This window comes from Rhea americana, unplaced genomic scaffold (genome assembly GCF_003343005.1).
Source record: "Rhea americana isolate MKP2758 unplaced genomic scaffold, rheAme1 scaffold_35, whole genome shotgun sequence".
Classification (NCBI taxonomy): domain Eukaryota; kingdom Metazoa; phylum Chordata; class Aves; order Rheiformes; family Rheidae; genus Rhea; species Rhea americana.
In genome coordinates, this window is record NW_028186479.1 from 1,840,321 (window position 1) to 1,856,848 (window position 16,528).

Here is a 16,528-nt window from a genome sequence, read left to right on the forward strand (position 1 = left end):
AGTTACTGAGATGATAATTTGGGCTCTATCCTAAAAATGTGYTCAGCTTAGCATTTCTGTTGGACCCCACCTCTAAGTAATTGAGCTTTGCTGGTTGCACCCTGCAGACCTGCTTGGGCAGACCAGGAGCCTGAGCACCACAAGCCCAAGGAGGGCGTTGGATGGGGGYGTTGCTCCCCCCCACAGAGTACTGCTGCACCCCTGCGTTTGTCTTGATTTGGGCTAGGACTCAGCGCTCTTGGATCTGCTAGATGAGCTATAGCCTTACATGTATGCTGAGATATGAAATATAACCCCCTCATTTCTCTGCGGTTTCAGTGGAATGTAATTTCTCTCAGTTTATCCTGTTTTTCCAGGTAGAGCATATTGAGTTTCAGTCCCATGTCTGGAAAAACAATGTTTCTYTTAAATTCGGACATGTCTGTAAAGCTTTTCATAAAGGTTGTGGGACAAACCTGATAAACTCAAAATCTGYAGCGGCCAAATATTAACAGGCTCAATTCTTATAGGAACAGATGGAATCTGGTATTGGAGTCCAAAAGTTCTGCAAACTATCGTGAAAGATTATGTTGAGAGAAAGAGCAGCGCAAAGTTACTCTTTCCTGCTATTAACAAAAATAATCATCTGCATTAGCTTCCGTGTTTAGTTTTCAGAGTAACCCAAAAAGAACTGAAAACCCACCCTCCTCAGTTTCACAATTACCACAATCTTTAAGGTCTCTTGTGTGGATTTTGCAATGAAATAACTTCAGTTTGCCAGTTGCATATTTTWTCTGAGCAAGAAAACAAAGGCATCGTCTTTGTTCAGGCAATAGTGTTCCAGGACAGCTATTTTCATTTCTGATTCTTCTAGGTTACAGGAAAACTTTCATTTCTATGGGAACAGTAGTATTTTGTAAAACATCCAAACTTTTGAGAGCATAGGGCTGTGCTTTGCATCATGGTCTGATCCAGATACAGTTATTTGGAGTCCGGGCAAGGAACATCTCCAGAACAGTGCTTTCTCCAGCTGGCTTTTCCCAGCTCCWGTAATCATTTTGATGTCCAAAATAACGTATTGAAGGGAAGGGTGAGGAGAGAGAAAGGGKGGACACCCTTTCGGTCACAATTCCTTTGCACAAAAACCCCAGAAGATTCAGATACTGCTGAAGAAAGAAGCATTCAGTAATCAAAATCCGAGAGACTGGAGACAGCTCAAAGTGCGTGGGTAGGAGACTGACATCATAGCTCTGGGGAGCTGCTTTAAAAGATGAGGTAGTGGGAGGCTGAATTCAGATGTTATTTACACCTTTTTAATCCCATGTGTGTGTACGTGTGGAGTCCGTGCAAYTTAGAGAGGTAACACAGAGCAGCGTTTGAGCCCTTCTCTTCTGTTGGAGTGCCAAAGCCAGTAGCAATCACAGTGTCCCAGAGTAGCTGGCAGAAGACTACGCAATAGATGCCTTCAGTCTTGAATTCAGAGTGATGTAGAAGCTGAGGATTAGCACACCGCTCGTCCCAGTTTCCTGCCCGACAGTGCTGTATTGCAAAAAAAAGGACAGCACATGTGTGATGACATGAAGACTTGTGTCGGAACTATTTGTGTCGTTGAATGTCCTAGTCAAATGGTGTGCTTTATTCGTCTGCAAGTAGGAAGGAGTGGCTGCTGTTTCTTAGATCTACTGTAAACTGCTTAAAAAGCTGGAAATGTTATCCCAGTCAAAATTGTTGTCACTATTTAACATTTGTGCAGTGCTTTGAAGATGAAAAGTGCTCTATAAATACTATGTTCTATTTTTTAGCCTCCACATACCAGCTATTAAAAGAACTAAGACCTGAAAGTAGTTAAGCTCAAGAAAGAGTGATAATACTAATAATACTTTGCATTTCGCTCGTGCTTATGTCCATGCATTAACAACCTTTACAAACACGAGGAAAAAGTTACCCTAAAAATTGTAAAATAAGTTTATCCACACTTAAAAGCCAGAGAAACTAAGGCACAAAAGAAATAGGGCCATATTTTAAAATATATTTAGATGTTTAATCTCAGTTTTATATTGGATTGGACTTTTTAGGGTGTAAAGGTACCCAAGTGACTTATTCGAATTAAAAAAAAAAATCTCTTTAAGTTTTGGAAGTATTAATTCTTTCTGGCAAAACACACAGCAAGGAGAGCAACAWTTTTTCTTCATTTCATACTGATTATTTTCAAATCTTTTCCTTTTTTGTTTCCTCCCAACTCTACTAGTTGGCCTGGTGAAAGATACTGCCGTCTCTCTCTTTCTCTYTCTAAATCTTGACAATGTTACAGAGCATATTTCTCCTGCAGACTCGTCTGCATTGAGCTGGGAAGAGTATAGACAGATGAACAGCTTTTTGCTGTTCAGCAGACACCTTGAGTCCAATCCTTTGACCAGTTCTCCTTTTAGGGTTCTTGAGCTTATGTCTTTGCTCCCTGACTGTCCTAGGACAGAGTCACCAGATGAGCAGAGACTTCCTGAAGCTGGCAGTGCGGATGTCTGTTTTCTCTGGCTGATAAACTGGATAGCATCAAGATTTCAAGGCCAATTATCCTGGGAGAGTCTTTGCAAATTGACTTTTTTTTTTTCTTTTTTTTTTTTCCTGGAGGAAAGCCAGCAAAAAGAGAGAGGCTTTTATGGGGTCAAAAATAGTAACTTCACTACAAAACTGTCGAGAGCAGAGGGAACTCCTCATATAATCGCAGTGCTTGTAAATCCTTCCTCCCACGTCCAGGCTGCACAGTTTTGATGGGGAGGAGAAAGGGTATTTGGTATTTAACCTTGCCACTTCTAGGTCCGAAATAACAGTTTTTTACTGGGCACATCGTTTATTATTTGAATGACTTCCAATTTCTCACCTTGGGAGGCGAGCTGGGTTGAAGAGCATGAAGGGATCAGGAGGATTTATCCCTAGGTCTCTAGTAAGTGCTAGGGGCTGGACKGTGCCCTCATCAGGGGGGAGACGCCACCTCGTTTTGCTTGACGCGGCAGCCAGCCAGTAGCAACGAACGAGGCCAGAGCGGGTCCGACGTGAACGCAGATGAACGATTCCCTGCGAGACCAATAGCAAGCTCTAAGGAAAATGCTCTTTTCCCTCTTTGCGGGGGATCTGAGAGGGGGAGCGTGCTGTGGCACACGTAAGGCTGGGAGCCCTGGCTTGGGAAGCGAATGGTGCTGCCTTCCCCTGCTGCTGGGTATTGTTGGGCATGATTTTGCTTTGGTTTGGGGTCTTGTCCGCTCTCGAGATCAAGGACTCCTCAACTGTTTGCAGTATTTGGGGGTTTACAGCAGTTTCCATCACTTTTGTATTTTGCAGCGAAGAGCTGGTAGAAGTGGGAGAGGGACTTAAGCTTAAAACAAGAAATCACAAAATAAAATTCAAACTCAAGAAGCAGAAGTTTATGAAGGATCTAAGGTGCGACACTAAAGAAAAAAGCAGACCATTTTGCTTCTGTTCTCAAGTAGGGAGACAGGTTTTGTATGTGCCTGTGTGGTGCTGATAGCATGTCTGTCCAACCATAATAGAGTTCACTGCCAAAAAGAAAATAATAAGCTAGTAAGGACAACTTATAATACATCTTCACATCCCATCAGCCATAGATATTTTCCATATAATGCAGTCCTATCAGAAATAATACAAAGGAGGGAAACTACTGGCAGGATACAGTAGCCCAATATCCACAGAATATTCATCCAGGGATGGACTCGTTTGTGAAAGGAGCTAATAGGCAGCCTCACTTGAATGCCTAATGTTTATAAATGGGAGAACTGTACCTGAAGTACATTGTGGCTAAAAAACTACTTGATCTGGCTGAAACAAAACCTAGCCCTCTTCTCTTATGTAGAAGCAAGTCTACCAGGGCCCAGAAAGAGAGATTTCACTTTGAGGAGTGATCTGAAAGATAAGTAATACGTCAAAGGAGCGAAAATACAGTTTCTGGTCCTTGGGGGAAGAGGGTAAAAGAGGAAGAGGGGAAAAAAAAAAAAAAGGATAAAGGCATTAAAAACCTTTTTTTCTAGCTGTAGCTATAGCCCCTTTCCTTTGATTTGTCRTGATTTAAATTCATACAAAAAGATTTATTTCAAATAAGCCCCTTTAACTGTAGGGGCAGATTTTTTTTCCTTCTTTCTTTCTTTTTCTTTCTTTTTTTTCCCCCCCAAAAGCCTTTTGTAAGAACAAAGTAACCACTTGTCCCACACAGTGACTAATGAGAGTTTAGTGTGGGTTTTAGTGTTCATTCATATGCTTTGTGTTCAGCTAGTCCTAAGTTAAATCTTTAGAAATCACCCCCCGGGAATCCTCCGCYGGCGGCGGGAGGAGGGAGCGGGCAGCGGCTCCGCCGAGCTGCCGAGAGCTGCGGAGCGGAAACTGCTCTTTTCAGGCTTCCTAATCGGCAGCGCAGGAAATAAACACATGCAGGAAGTCGTTTGGCCTTTTCTTGAACCTGAAGTTTATACAGYAATTGATAACTGAGGCAAACTATGTGCACTTAAACTTCTGAAAATTAAATAAAGCAAATATGGCATGTGCAGCAGATGCCACCGTGGCCTATAGTTTCTGCCACGCGCTCTCGAAGTACAGTGTTAAAAATTGCAAAGATTGTACATCGTTTCTATTTTTACAGCTAGGATATGTCCTTAAGCCTTTTTTGTACATCATCTCKCCCATCCTTACATTTCTCTAATCCTCTCCCAATGAAACCGAGCTGAAGCAGTAAAATGAAACTGAAAGTAATGTTGCAGGACTGCTTTCTCTGCAAAGGCACCAGACTTTCCTCCTTTGCCTTTCCCATTTATCCTGTGAGCACCTTGGGGTAAGGATGGGCTGCGTATAACATCTTGTTCAGTGGTGGCCCCTATTGATATTTGTTTATCGCTACATATATCGTGGATAAAAGGTCGTCTGTGAAAGGAGGGTCAAAATAAATGAAGCGTCATTCCTGAGAATACAGCTTTCGAAATCGATAGCATCAATTTACTAGCAGGGACGTTTATAAGTATTTCTAAGAAATATTATTCGTGCTCATATTTAAGAGCTTTCACTGCAGCATAAGTAAGGTCACTGTGGATTTAATGCTTTAAAAAGAGCAGTTTTGGATATATAAGAATTGCCTTACCATTTAAGTGTACAAAAAAGGTAATAAAGTTTAATAGACTGTTTTGAAGGTTACATATTTGCAATGCAAGCATAATTTGTAAGATTTTAGCCTTACCTAGCCACCAGATAGGTTTCTTGAAGTCCTGAAATCCCTTCTAAACGTTGGCACTAAATTGCCATTTACTGTGGAATGGGCTGAGCTGATCAGCAGCACAGTAAATAGCAATACTGAGTTCATAATAATGAATAAAGATGGAAGTCTGAGCTATTAATTTTGTGCCATTGCTCCCGACATACTTTTCCAAGACATCCCCTTATCTCTGCTGCCTTTGCGTTGCCCGTTCGATTTGCATCCCAGCCTGAAGTCCAACAGCCGTTCAGCCTGGCTTTTGAGTATTACAGCACGTGGCTTGTTCATTCCCAGTTCCTTACTGGAAGCGTGCAGATTTGTAGCAGGCAGCGTGGCAGCATGTGCACGCACAGTGTTAGCGCGTAGCTGGATTGCTTGTTTCCTACTCTCCAAGGTATTTTTACGCTGCATTTCTTTCTTTTCCGATAGTCCAGCTCCACAGTGAGAACGTACCAAAACAGTAAATCGCGAGTGACCATGAGCCCTGGCTTTAGCTCCCAGTGGAATAGCAGCCCGCCGGCCTGGAGCACGTACACCTTTCCCAGAGCGAGCTTGCACTACCAGTCCCACGCCAGCTACACCTACTGTGCTGGACACCCTGCTGTAAGTAATGACCCTTTTCTGTGGTTACTTCAGTGATGCGAATGACACCTCGGAAGGCGGCCGGACTCATGCTCCTCCTGTGCCTCGGCCCTCCGCACGGCTTGTCCTCACGTGGATTAACTGTAACGCTGTCAAGTAGTGGAGTGAACCTAAGACTTAAGCAGATATGAAAGTCCTATGTATGGCTCAGCAGAAATAGAAATATAGAAATAGAAATATAGACATGCTTTTTTTTTTTTTTTTTTTTTTTTTTTTTTTTTAACATTTTGATGAGGTTTTTTTAGTATGAATTTTCTGTTATGTGCCTTAGTTTTGCTGTCAGGGATGTGGGTGGGAACGCTGTATCGGCTGGCTTCTCCTCTGTTTCTAATGAGGTCTGTTGTTAGATAAACGAGGTGTTTTGTCTGTTTCGTAGACTTTAAGTTGCATGGGAGAGTCAGTGAAGGAGAACATCTCTTGTTATCGATAGATTTGTTAATATTTACTAATTGATTAACATCATCAGTAGCAAACGCGCAGCCTTTTCTTGCAAGGCAAAGCCCATCGGTCCTCAGCGGTTTGCATGAACTGGTGTCCCAAAATAATGGAGGGAAGCAGGCTCCTCAGTGTTGTTTTTACTTTGACAACCATAAAAGGGTCATAACTACTGGCTGCTGGTTTTTCACATTTGTCTAGCAGACTGCTTATAGCAGAGCCCTTTGGTTCCTGTAGGTGGTAGAAAGACTTCTGAGGTGTAGAGAGTTAGCTGAGGAGGACCTCATTAGTGTAAGCAATCGTTCCTTCTTCCCCAACTTTGTTGTTCTAATGTTTGCATTTGAATGTAGCTTGGGATTTTGTTAGAACTTCTTAAAGGACGTACTATCTTAGCATCCTGTCATGTGTATATAATGAAGTTTTGTCATCCTATAGTGAATTCCAGTAGGAAAACAGGGGAACATGCAGCTATTACTACAGAGGGGAAATTGCGCTTTACAGTCTCTGCGAGATCTCAGTGATTTGATTACATCTACTGTCTTATCTGCCAACAGACTTTGGGCCAGAAGTTTGGGTTAGGAATTATCTGAAGCATTAGCATGGTAATTGTAATGAAGGAGGGGAATAAATTGTAAAATCTTATCTGTTTTCTGAGGTGGAGAGATCTCAAACTGAATTAAACATCTCTGTGGATTCTGCTGTTATCTCAATTTCATTACAGCGTCACTGAAAATTGTAAAAACTGTTGGGGGGGGGAGAAGAAAGACATTTGGCATTAGAAAGGCATGGATATTTTCCTGGTTTGGAATGATGGCTCCAAAAGAGTCCCTGTGCAGCTTGATTTAACTTAATAAACTGTGGATGTTCAGGTCTTTAACAGCTCCTTAACTTTGATCATTTAAAATAAACATTACCTGCTTTGTGTCAAACTGTGGCCCTACTAAACAAAAGGGCTTACAAGAAGAATGCTATACTCCTGTAAGATGGTTTTAAAATGGAGGCACCTTCTGTATCCTTATGAATTAAAATGCCAGTCAAGGTGCTGGAGTCTTTTTAGGCTAATGCCACAGTTCCTCTTGGCTTTGTTTAGGCTAAAAATAGTGGTAACTCAACTAGAATCGCTTTGCCTGTATGCTATTTGTGCTTGCTGAGCACAAATTGGGAAGGAGACTTCCCTTCGCTCATTGGGAAGGAGACTTCACTCTGAACGTCAGTTTAGCTGGTTGCTGGGTAGGTGGAGATTCAGAGTAGCTGGAGTTGCATCAACCTGCGTGTGGATAAGAAAAGCCAAAATCAAGTGGATAACTGAACTGAAGTCTTGGATTACTCCTGCCCTCAGTGCCCCTGGTTCAACTGTTTAGTAAACTTGGCGTGTGTCGCGGCTGTGAGCTTATCTCAGGAGCTCTGCTGTGGGGCTATTCTGCCAGCAGCGGGACTGATTTTTGAGACAGGTGATRAGAAACTGTACCTGGTTAGCTGTCACAGCAGTGACTACCACTGCGGTCACGTACTTCTTCCACATGTCTCTATTTCTGCACATTTGGAGGCTGAGGCAGTACACAGGAACTGACACAAGGTACCTGGCATGCTCAGCTCCTYCTTCCTGCAGCATCACGAGTGCTGAGTTTCCAAAATAAAACATTTGCCTTAACATTGGCTTGAATATCTGTCACACTGTATATGACAAAGTTAAATATTATTCTGATTCCTGTTCCTAACTTGGATTCATTTAGCCTGGGTTCACTTCTATGGCAAATGACAACAATAAAAGCTGGATACAGAAGAGCTCCTTTGTTCATGAATCTTTCCACTGTTGCATGCTCAACTTTAGTTAGGCATTTAGTGTACTTCGGAGTATTTCATTGCCTTCATCTGATACAGGTTCACCCGGAAGAAGCTGTGGGTTTTTCTACTTATGAAGTCTTTGCTGCAAAACCTCCCCCGTGGAATATATCCAAAGATCATTGCAGTTTCTTGATGCTGTGGAGGCTAACAAACTTATGAGGGCTTTGCACATTCAAGGCAGGCAAATGTCAGGGAGTTGTGTTTGGCCTTGAAGTACTTAAAGATATTAATCCCTAGAGAGAGAGCCAAGAGAAAAACTTTGCATTTTTCTGCTTTGGTTCAGAGAAAAGCTGTAGAAGACAAAAAAAATCACAACGTATTAATTGGGCCAAATGTAACTCAAAAAAAAATCCCATATTTCATTTTTTTTCTAAATGAAAGAAAGAATACCATACAGAGTATAGTAAAAGAGACCCATATGACTCTGGCTGGTCATAAGAAATATGTCTGAGCCAAAGGTTTTTTTTATATCTGAGAGCACATTCTGCAACTCTCATCCATCCTGCAGTAATCATTCATTAAAAGCAGTCTTTCTATCCTAGGAAAGACTAAAATGRGAAGTTTGATTAAACAAAGTATATATGGGAAAGGTCCCATTTGCCATGAATGAGATTGTGCAGAGTCCATCTCAAAACTTTGTAGTCACAGGTAGATAGCCCTCATTCCTGATGGTGGGATTGCAGGACTGCATTACTGTACAGCAATAATGCATTTATGCAAACGGAGTTCTTTAATCATCACCCCAAATTGAATTCTCCTTTGTCCTGAGCCCTCAGTGATTTACTTTATATGCATTTATTATATTAGAAAGTCTGCCCTTTTAACCTGATTCGATAATACAAAATTTAGGGACAACCTGAGAAGGAGAGATGCAATTTCTAAGTTTGTGTGTATGTTTTCATATATGCATAGATATTTACATGTGTATATAATGTATATTTATACACACGCACTCCTGGTTAAAATCCTTGTGGAAGGATATAAGAAGGCTATTCTCAGTGCAGGGCTGGCCTTGGTGGAGATCACTAGGCTTCTAGCTAGTCTTCTGTGGTCCTGTTTTCTGAAATGTAAAACTAGTTAGGGATCAAATTCTTGTAAATGGAATATCCTAATCAAAATCAGTTCCATAGCACAGAAATAAGACTGACAGAAGCAGTGCACTGATACATGCCAAATTCTGATGATAAACTTTAAATGATGTGACCATTCTCTGTAATGAAAAGATAAGATTTTTAAGAAGCAAAGTGCCTTCAATCCAGGCAGTGTTCAGTACATATAGGACTAGAATCCTATCTAAAATAGGCTTCTATTTCTTTAGAAATGTAACAGTTCAGCAATTCATTTTAATTTTTTTATGTCTAGGTATTTCTAGTGAGTTGTTGCACCTCTTTTTAGAGGATGAGATGGAGCTGGGGCTTGAACAGTTCTGCAGTATAATACTGTCTTCTATCATCACCAATTTCCAAGATCTCTCTTCAAACAGAAGCTGTCACTTTCTGATCTGCCTTGAGCCTCCTGCCTGCTTCATTTTGTAATGTCACAAACGGTGGATTGCGGATTCATGGAATAGAGCAGGTCTGATTAAAGACGAAGAAACTTCCTTTTACACGTGCACGTCCTTATAATCAGCAATGATGGGAAAGGAAATAAATAGTACAGTATGCATAAATTGGAAATGTCTCTCTAAGAGCCCCTCTATTTCGCGTTAAGTTCTTGAATCTATTTTCTCYGTCTTTAACCTTAACCCTTTCTTACTTTCAAGAGCCTTTCATGTGAGATTGATCCCTGCCATTCTYCAGCCAGCATTTCTTTGATGCTGCCAGCCATTGCCATGGTCGTAGCCCTTGTCAGCAGGAGACAGGTGAACAAAAGATGTGGTCCATGATCGTACACTGTTGAAGGACCATTGAGCAAAATGTCTGTTACGTGACGCCTCATATGCTACTACAGTACATAAGGTATAAGACGTATTTTGATCAGCAAGATCTGGTGACCGTGTTACAGAGCATCGCCTCAGCCCCAGCTTTAGGAGGCTGCTGGTGAGTCTGGGGAAAGCCAAGGTGTGGACTGGGGAGAGGGGCAACAGAGAGTCCCTAGCCAAGAGGGAAACCTTTGTCACCGGGAGCTAGTCTTTATGATTGCTGATAACATGACTTATGAAATATTGCAAGAAGCAGTAAGGAAGAAAATGAAAGAAGCAATCATTAAAGGGAAAATGAATAGGATAACATCTCTGTTGTAAGTTGTGAATTGTGATATAAGAGAAAAGCTGTGCTGGTAGGAGGAAAGTAAATGAAGAATTGTGGAGAAAGGAGTATCTTTAATTGACAAGTTGTTGTAGCTATCAGGTGCAAAGAGCAGCTTTGTGATCAAGTGCAAATCCATATGCTAACTGCTGACATAAATTATTTATTCTGTTTATCTATTACTTCCATCTACAGGAACAGAGCCTCAAAAACATGAACTTATTAGGTTGCAAATGTAAAACACATTTTCACTGTGGCTAGGCTTCTTTGGGGAAGAGGGGGGTGGAAATTTCAAACCCCTAAATAAATACATCTCTTAATTAACTTTTCTCACCATCTGTGCTTACTTATAGTTGAGGCAAGTGGTACCAGTGACTTGTGAGATTGCTTTCAATGCTGCCTCTCTAGGCCAGCTTTTCAAAGCATGCAGTTAATTCTGATCAGATCAGCTTATCAGCTCAGTTCATTGTACTGCTTTCATAGTCATTCGTGTGTGACAGCCCATTAAAACTTGGCCAGGACTTAAAAAAAAAAAAATCACAAAATCCACCAATGTGTTTTACATTCAGCCTTTGAGGTATGTAGCATATTTGATGGCAGCTGAGGTTTGAAACTGATTGCCCCGGCCAGAAATGCAGCGCCTGCTCCCGGGGGGGATGAGGCAGCCCTCACTGCTCCTCGCCGGGGGCACGGGGAAGAAGGACCTTGGGTCCAGCTGCGTGCCAGCAGCTCCTTGTGGCCCCTGCCTGGAGCCCCTAAACGTTCATGGGGAGCACTGACAGCACGCGGTGCTTTAGCTGAGGTGCAACAAGTGTTTTTCAAAACGTCTGGGGAAATGAAAACTAATCTTGAGTTTTGGAGGCATTTTGTTTCTCAATTCTGATTTTTGTGTGTGAATGCTTTTTTAAAAAAATTATTTTTGCCCATATTGACTGTTTATTTGCACATCACATATTATATCCTGTTGTTCTTTTTCAAAAGATTAATTGGTGTTGTTGATTAGTGTATGTTAAAGTATCTTTTGTTTTATAGCTTTAACTATCTCCAGCTTGTATTTTAAGAGAAAWTTTTCAGATTTTCCACAATAACAGTTCGTAGGACATAAAATATTTTTTAGAAGTATTAATAGTAAAAAATAAAAATCCTCTGCATGTACTATTTGTGCACTTTTGTAATTTGAAATGAAAAACATTTAAATTATTTTTAATAAGAAAGATTTCTATATGGAAAATTTGAGTGAAATCTTTGAACCAACGAAAAACACATTTATGGTATTAATAAAATATGTACTGCTGAAGACTCTCTGACTACCTCCTAGCACTAACATGGTCTGACTTTTCTGAATATGAGAACTTTTTGTTTATAAGCCAAGTCTATATAGGAATTGTCTTGATGACTCTAGGGTTTTGTCCTTGTAGAATAATACTGACCAAGAAGATACATGCAGAAAGAAGATTTATTTGAATAGATTTGAAAAATATAAACCAGATGCTTCTTTTCTTCTTTTCTTTTCTTTCTTTTTTTTTTCTTTTTTCTTTTTTCTTTTTTTAAGAAGGAAAGGAAATTGCATAAGCTTAAACTGAAAGATAGACTTGTGGGAGGCCATAAATACATATCTTAGTAAATATCTATAATTTACAACTACATATATTTATCTGTATACATATGTGTGTGTGTGTGTGTGTACACGTGTATGTGTCTATATTTATGTATGTCCATATATGTATAACAGTGCTTCAAATGTTTGTTTTGGTTTCTGCTTTTATTTAGCAAATAGTAGGACCCTGATCCTGTTTTGCAGCTTCTCCGTTACATTTTCAGTGAGCCAGACAGGTTGTCTTTAGGAGTTGTTAGTAAGGTGATGAGTTCCTCCAGGCTCCAGAGAAAATCCTGGTATTAAGCTTGGGAGCAGATGCTACAAACTGCCAACCTGTCACATGCTTTGGAGACACCTGACGCTTCTTGAAAGATTGATCGTTTCAAAAGGCCAGCCACTGTGTTGCTTTCATTTTAAATAATTAACATGCTCAGGAGATTTCCTTGTTGTATGGCAGTCCCCAAGGGTGAAGATTTTTGAACTAGTCTGAACAAATACTGCTTTAAATAGTTTTGCTGATGGTATACTCCTCTTCTCTCTTAATTTTAATTGGTGGTATGGATTTAAAATAAAACCACTCACTTCAGTAAAGGCATAGGGAATGACAGTTTTCCTTCTGCATTTAAACCTGCCTCCTTTAACATGCCAAAGACCTTTTGTTTATAATGGGATGATATTCAGCAGAACTATGAGCAGCAGCTCCTGTTTACAAAAGGAACTGGGAGGGAATGTGTATTCATAGGAAATGCCAATTTGTCAAAATTGAAATGTTCTTTTGATGAAATTTCACGATTTTTACCTTAACAAATTACAAATGTTTTCAMTGGAAACTGCAATGCTGTCCAAAGATCGATTGTCCCTTGCTGTTTTCTGGCAGAARCTCCACTGGCTGTTTAGATATCTTGAGAGCATGTGATCTAAAAAGGATCAAAATCCTAGAGTTCCTCTCATGGTTGTGATTAATTTGCTAAACAGTCTGAATTTTGACCTTTGCTACCTCTGCTGAAATGCTTGCCTTTGGTTTTATTTGCAGAATTTTCTTCATTAAAAAAAAAATAGGGGAGAAAGGAAAGAAAGAAATATAGGAGATAATGTGATCTGTATGTCTGTCTCGGGCCTGTTTTCTTGTACAGTTGTGTATTTTTGGCCAGTTTCAAGATCAAGGTTACCGTGGGGAGGATTTCYCAGGTAATGGGGAGACTGGAAGCATTGTGTGGAAGGCCTTCACACCAGAGACACGAAGAGGGATCTGGAGTTATTGAGAAGGAGAAACACAAATCCACAGGAAACTAGTTTTTTTCTTTGTTTGTTTTTTGATTTGTTTAGTTTTTCCCCTCTGCTGCTTATAGTACTGTGATGAGTTGTTCCATGTAGGCTTTTTCCTGGATGAGGACTTTGACCTCAGCGTTGTACAAACAGTCTATAAAAGACGATCCTTGTCCCATGGCATGCAATTAGATGGGATAGAAGGTAGGAAGGAAAGCAGGGGCACCAAGAGAAGTATCTCATCCAAGGTCATGCAGCAGTTTAGAGAAAAGAATTGGTGATAACCTTTGGTTTTCTTGAGTTCCAAGTTAGCGCCTTATTGATCAAACCAGGTTGTATTTCTGTATGTTTCCWAGTATATACTAGATAGTATTTAATTTTGCTCTAACAGCCTGTAACTACGGACGATGGAGGTGTTTCCTGAAGACCAGGACTTCTAGCTACAAGGTCTGGTTAGTTATATTCTTCACTTTTGATTGGTGTCCATCTTCTGTGCTATGTCAGGTTCTGATTAAGGATGTTAAATACTGACATTTGTGCTTTTGAGAAAAGGAGAGGGATGCTTCCTGTAAGACCTTTCTTCTAAGGCATTGCTCCTTTGTTTCTTTGTTTTTATTTAGAGGTGTCAATATTTTAGTATAGTTTTACATGGTATTTCTCTTTATAGCTTCAAGATGAACCGCCTGGATTTTGCCATATACGGTATCTCTGGTTCTGCAAGGAACCAAATATATTCCATTTGGTCCTTCCATTTGGTGCATCTTCGTCAGGTATGCAGGCATTTTTCATGAAGAATAAAGAATAGAAAGGGCCTAGAAATACTGCAGAGGTCTTTGCGGAGATTCTTCATAGTATTTTCACATTTCTCACACTTTTTTTTTTTTTTTTTTTTTTTAATCTTTTTAAGTGCCAGACTTTTGGCAAGACCCAGTGGTAGAAATCTGGAATGTGAGCCAGGTCTGTTCAGGACTGTCCTTCCATACTAGTGATGACCTTTTCTTGAACGTCTGCCAGTGTGGCTCCAATGAAACCATAGCTCTGCTGATTTCTCTGACAAGTAATTGCAGACAGTAAGAGCAAAATTGGCCTTCATGTGTGGTGTGGTCACGAACAGTGTGATGGCTGTCCRGAGATCTAGACTCTCTGTTCTAGAATATTCATTTCTGTCCTGTTCTAGGCTCTACTATTGCATTTCATGTGGTCTTGGAAAAAACATAGAGTTTTGTTTCCCTGTCATAGTTTCTATTTTGTTTCTTCACCTGWATCATGTAAATGAGCAAGTCTGCCCACCAACACTTAGATGCGTAGCTGATTTTTGTGTATTGTGCATGATTTATTTTAAAAGTAGGCATTTTCAAGCTCCTAGCAAGCACTTCAATTTTTGCTTTGTTATCAGGGCACTCTGTCTTTGACTGGAAGCTTCCCTTTCTTCAGAAGCTGTRCTAGTAGAAATGCTCACAATGTGTACGGCAGGATGAAAGGTTGGATTGAGTTGTTTTCCTACCAAACCATAAAGTGATTTTCTATTTAAAACTTTCTGTTTGGCTGCTACTTAKTGTCTTTTGTCTGCTTAAGGAGGASAGGTGCAATTATTCACCTCTGAGTCCTGGGAAAGAAATTGTAATTCAGCATGACCTCTAAGAAAGGAATGTAATTCACTGCCCCACATACAGTACATTATGTGGGTCAAAACGAATTTTGAAACCTCTGGCACAGTCAAGGAGAGCGTAGGATACAATGCTTGGTACCACATCGGGCTGTTTATCTTAATACTTCATTTGGGAGTAGAAAAGTAAAAGAATTAATTATAGATTAAAGCTTGATAGAATTGGCTTTTCAGTCTTTTAAGGACAGAATCTCTTGGCACTGCTACATGTGGAAAAGGATTTGTTGAAGGTTCTCTGACGAGTTCGTTGGGATGTAGATTTTAAGGCAGTGCTAATAGACCCATCGTTATAAGATCCTTCAATTTTATTTACTTATTAATTTTTTAACCTTGATGAAAGTGAGGACCAGGACTTCAGAAATGTAGCGCAGATTTCTCTTCTGAAAAAAAGGATGTTCTTCTTTCCTTAAAGAGCTCTCCTGCCCACAGCTGAGCTAAGTTATTCTGTCTTAATACTAAGAGGTTTCAGCTCAGAGGGAATACATTTCATAGACATTTAATAGATTAATGATGGAGGAGATCTTTTACAGAATAAAATTCTGTACTGAATAAATTAATAGTGTCATGCTGTGGTCCCATACACCTGCAGAGCAGCTGTACCACAACATACTTGTTGCTTTGGAATTACACAAAATGAACGGATTTATTTTAAAGATACTATGTTCTAATTTCAAGATCTTACTTCTCTCCTATGGAGAAAATAAGTTAGTTTATGGTTTCTCTATCACAGCTAAGACTTTTTACTGCAGTTTCATGTTTTTCCTTGCTGATAATTTGGATACTTGCTCCTTTCTGTCTAAAACTTATCAGGTTTTATTTAATCCTAAAGGCAAATTTCCTTAGAATTTTGAATACATTTTTTGCTGCTTCATGATCAAATAAAGCAGACATACATTTCCTGTATTTGTTGAAATAAAATAATTGCACCACCAAAACCTTTCCTGTCCCTAAGTACAAGATAATTAGAATAGATACCATCCCTTTAAGGCAGGTGAACGTTCATGCCTTTTTTTTTTTTCTCCCCTACATATGATCAGTTAATTTGGGAGAGGAGCTATAAAACTGGTGCTTTCCAGGAAAGAGGAGTGTCTGAAGCAGATATTTGGTCATTTTGGCTCTTCCAAAATGCAAAATGGAGTGATTCTGTGATTCTCTGCCATGGCTTTTTTGTCCTCTTTTCTTGCACCAGAGGAGTTAGTTTGACATAAGGAGGACAGAAGCATTCAATTTGTTCTTGCAGCCAAGTAAAATACAATAGGAAAACTCAATATGGAAACTATATCTGCTTATGGTGAGATGTATAATTCCCTTCAGAGAAAATATAGACTGCTGTGTAGGTCTAGAAAACGCCGTGCGTCTGGGAACAACAGCTGTGCTGCTGTTCCAGGCTTGGGTGGACCACATGACAATCACTTTTTTTCTCTTGAAATGCTAGTGAAGAAAAAGAAAAAAAATCACATAACATCAGTAAAAGAAAGCAAGCACATCAGAGCTTTTGTTAAGGCTAAGTCTCATGGCTTCCTCAGTAACTCCACTTCTAAAAGGGCAGCCAGCTTCGGAGTCTTGTTCGCTGACTGAAAAGAAATGAATTAGTTTGAAGGACT

General features: G+C 40.1%; 1 protein-coding gene across 7 annotated transcripts in view; it reads left to right on the forward strand.

Annotated features, from left to right (window-relative positions):
• RBMS3 (RNA binding motif single stranded interacting protein 3) overlaps window positions 1-16,528 on the forward strand; it is a 697,064-nt gene that overhangs the window by 204,832 nt on the left and 475,704 nt on the right. For all 7 annotated transcript variants that reach the window (XM_085311789.1, XM_085311790.1, XM_085311785.1 and 4 more), the window contains one exon: window positions 5,657-5,830. In XM_085311789.1, coding sequence (XP_085167915.1) covers window positions 5,657-5,830 — 174 coding nt within the window. The remainder of the gene's footprint in view (window positions 1-5,656; window positions 5,831-16,528) is intronic.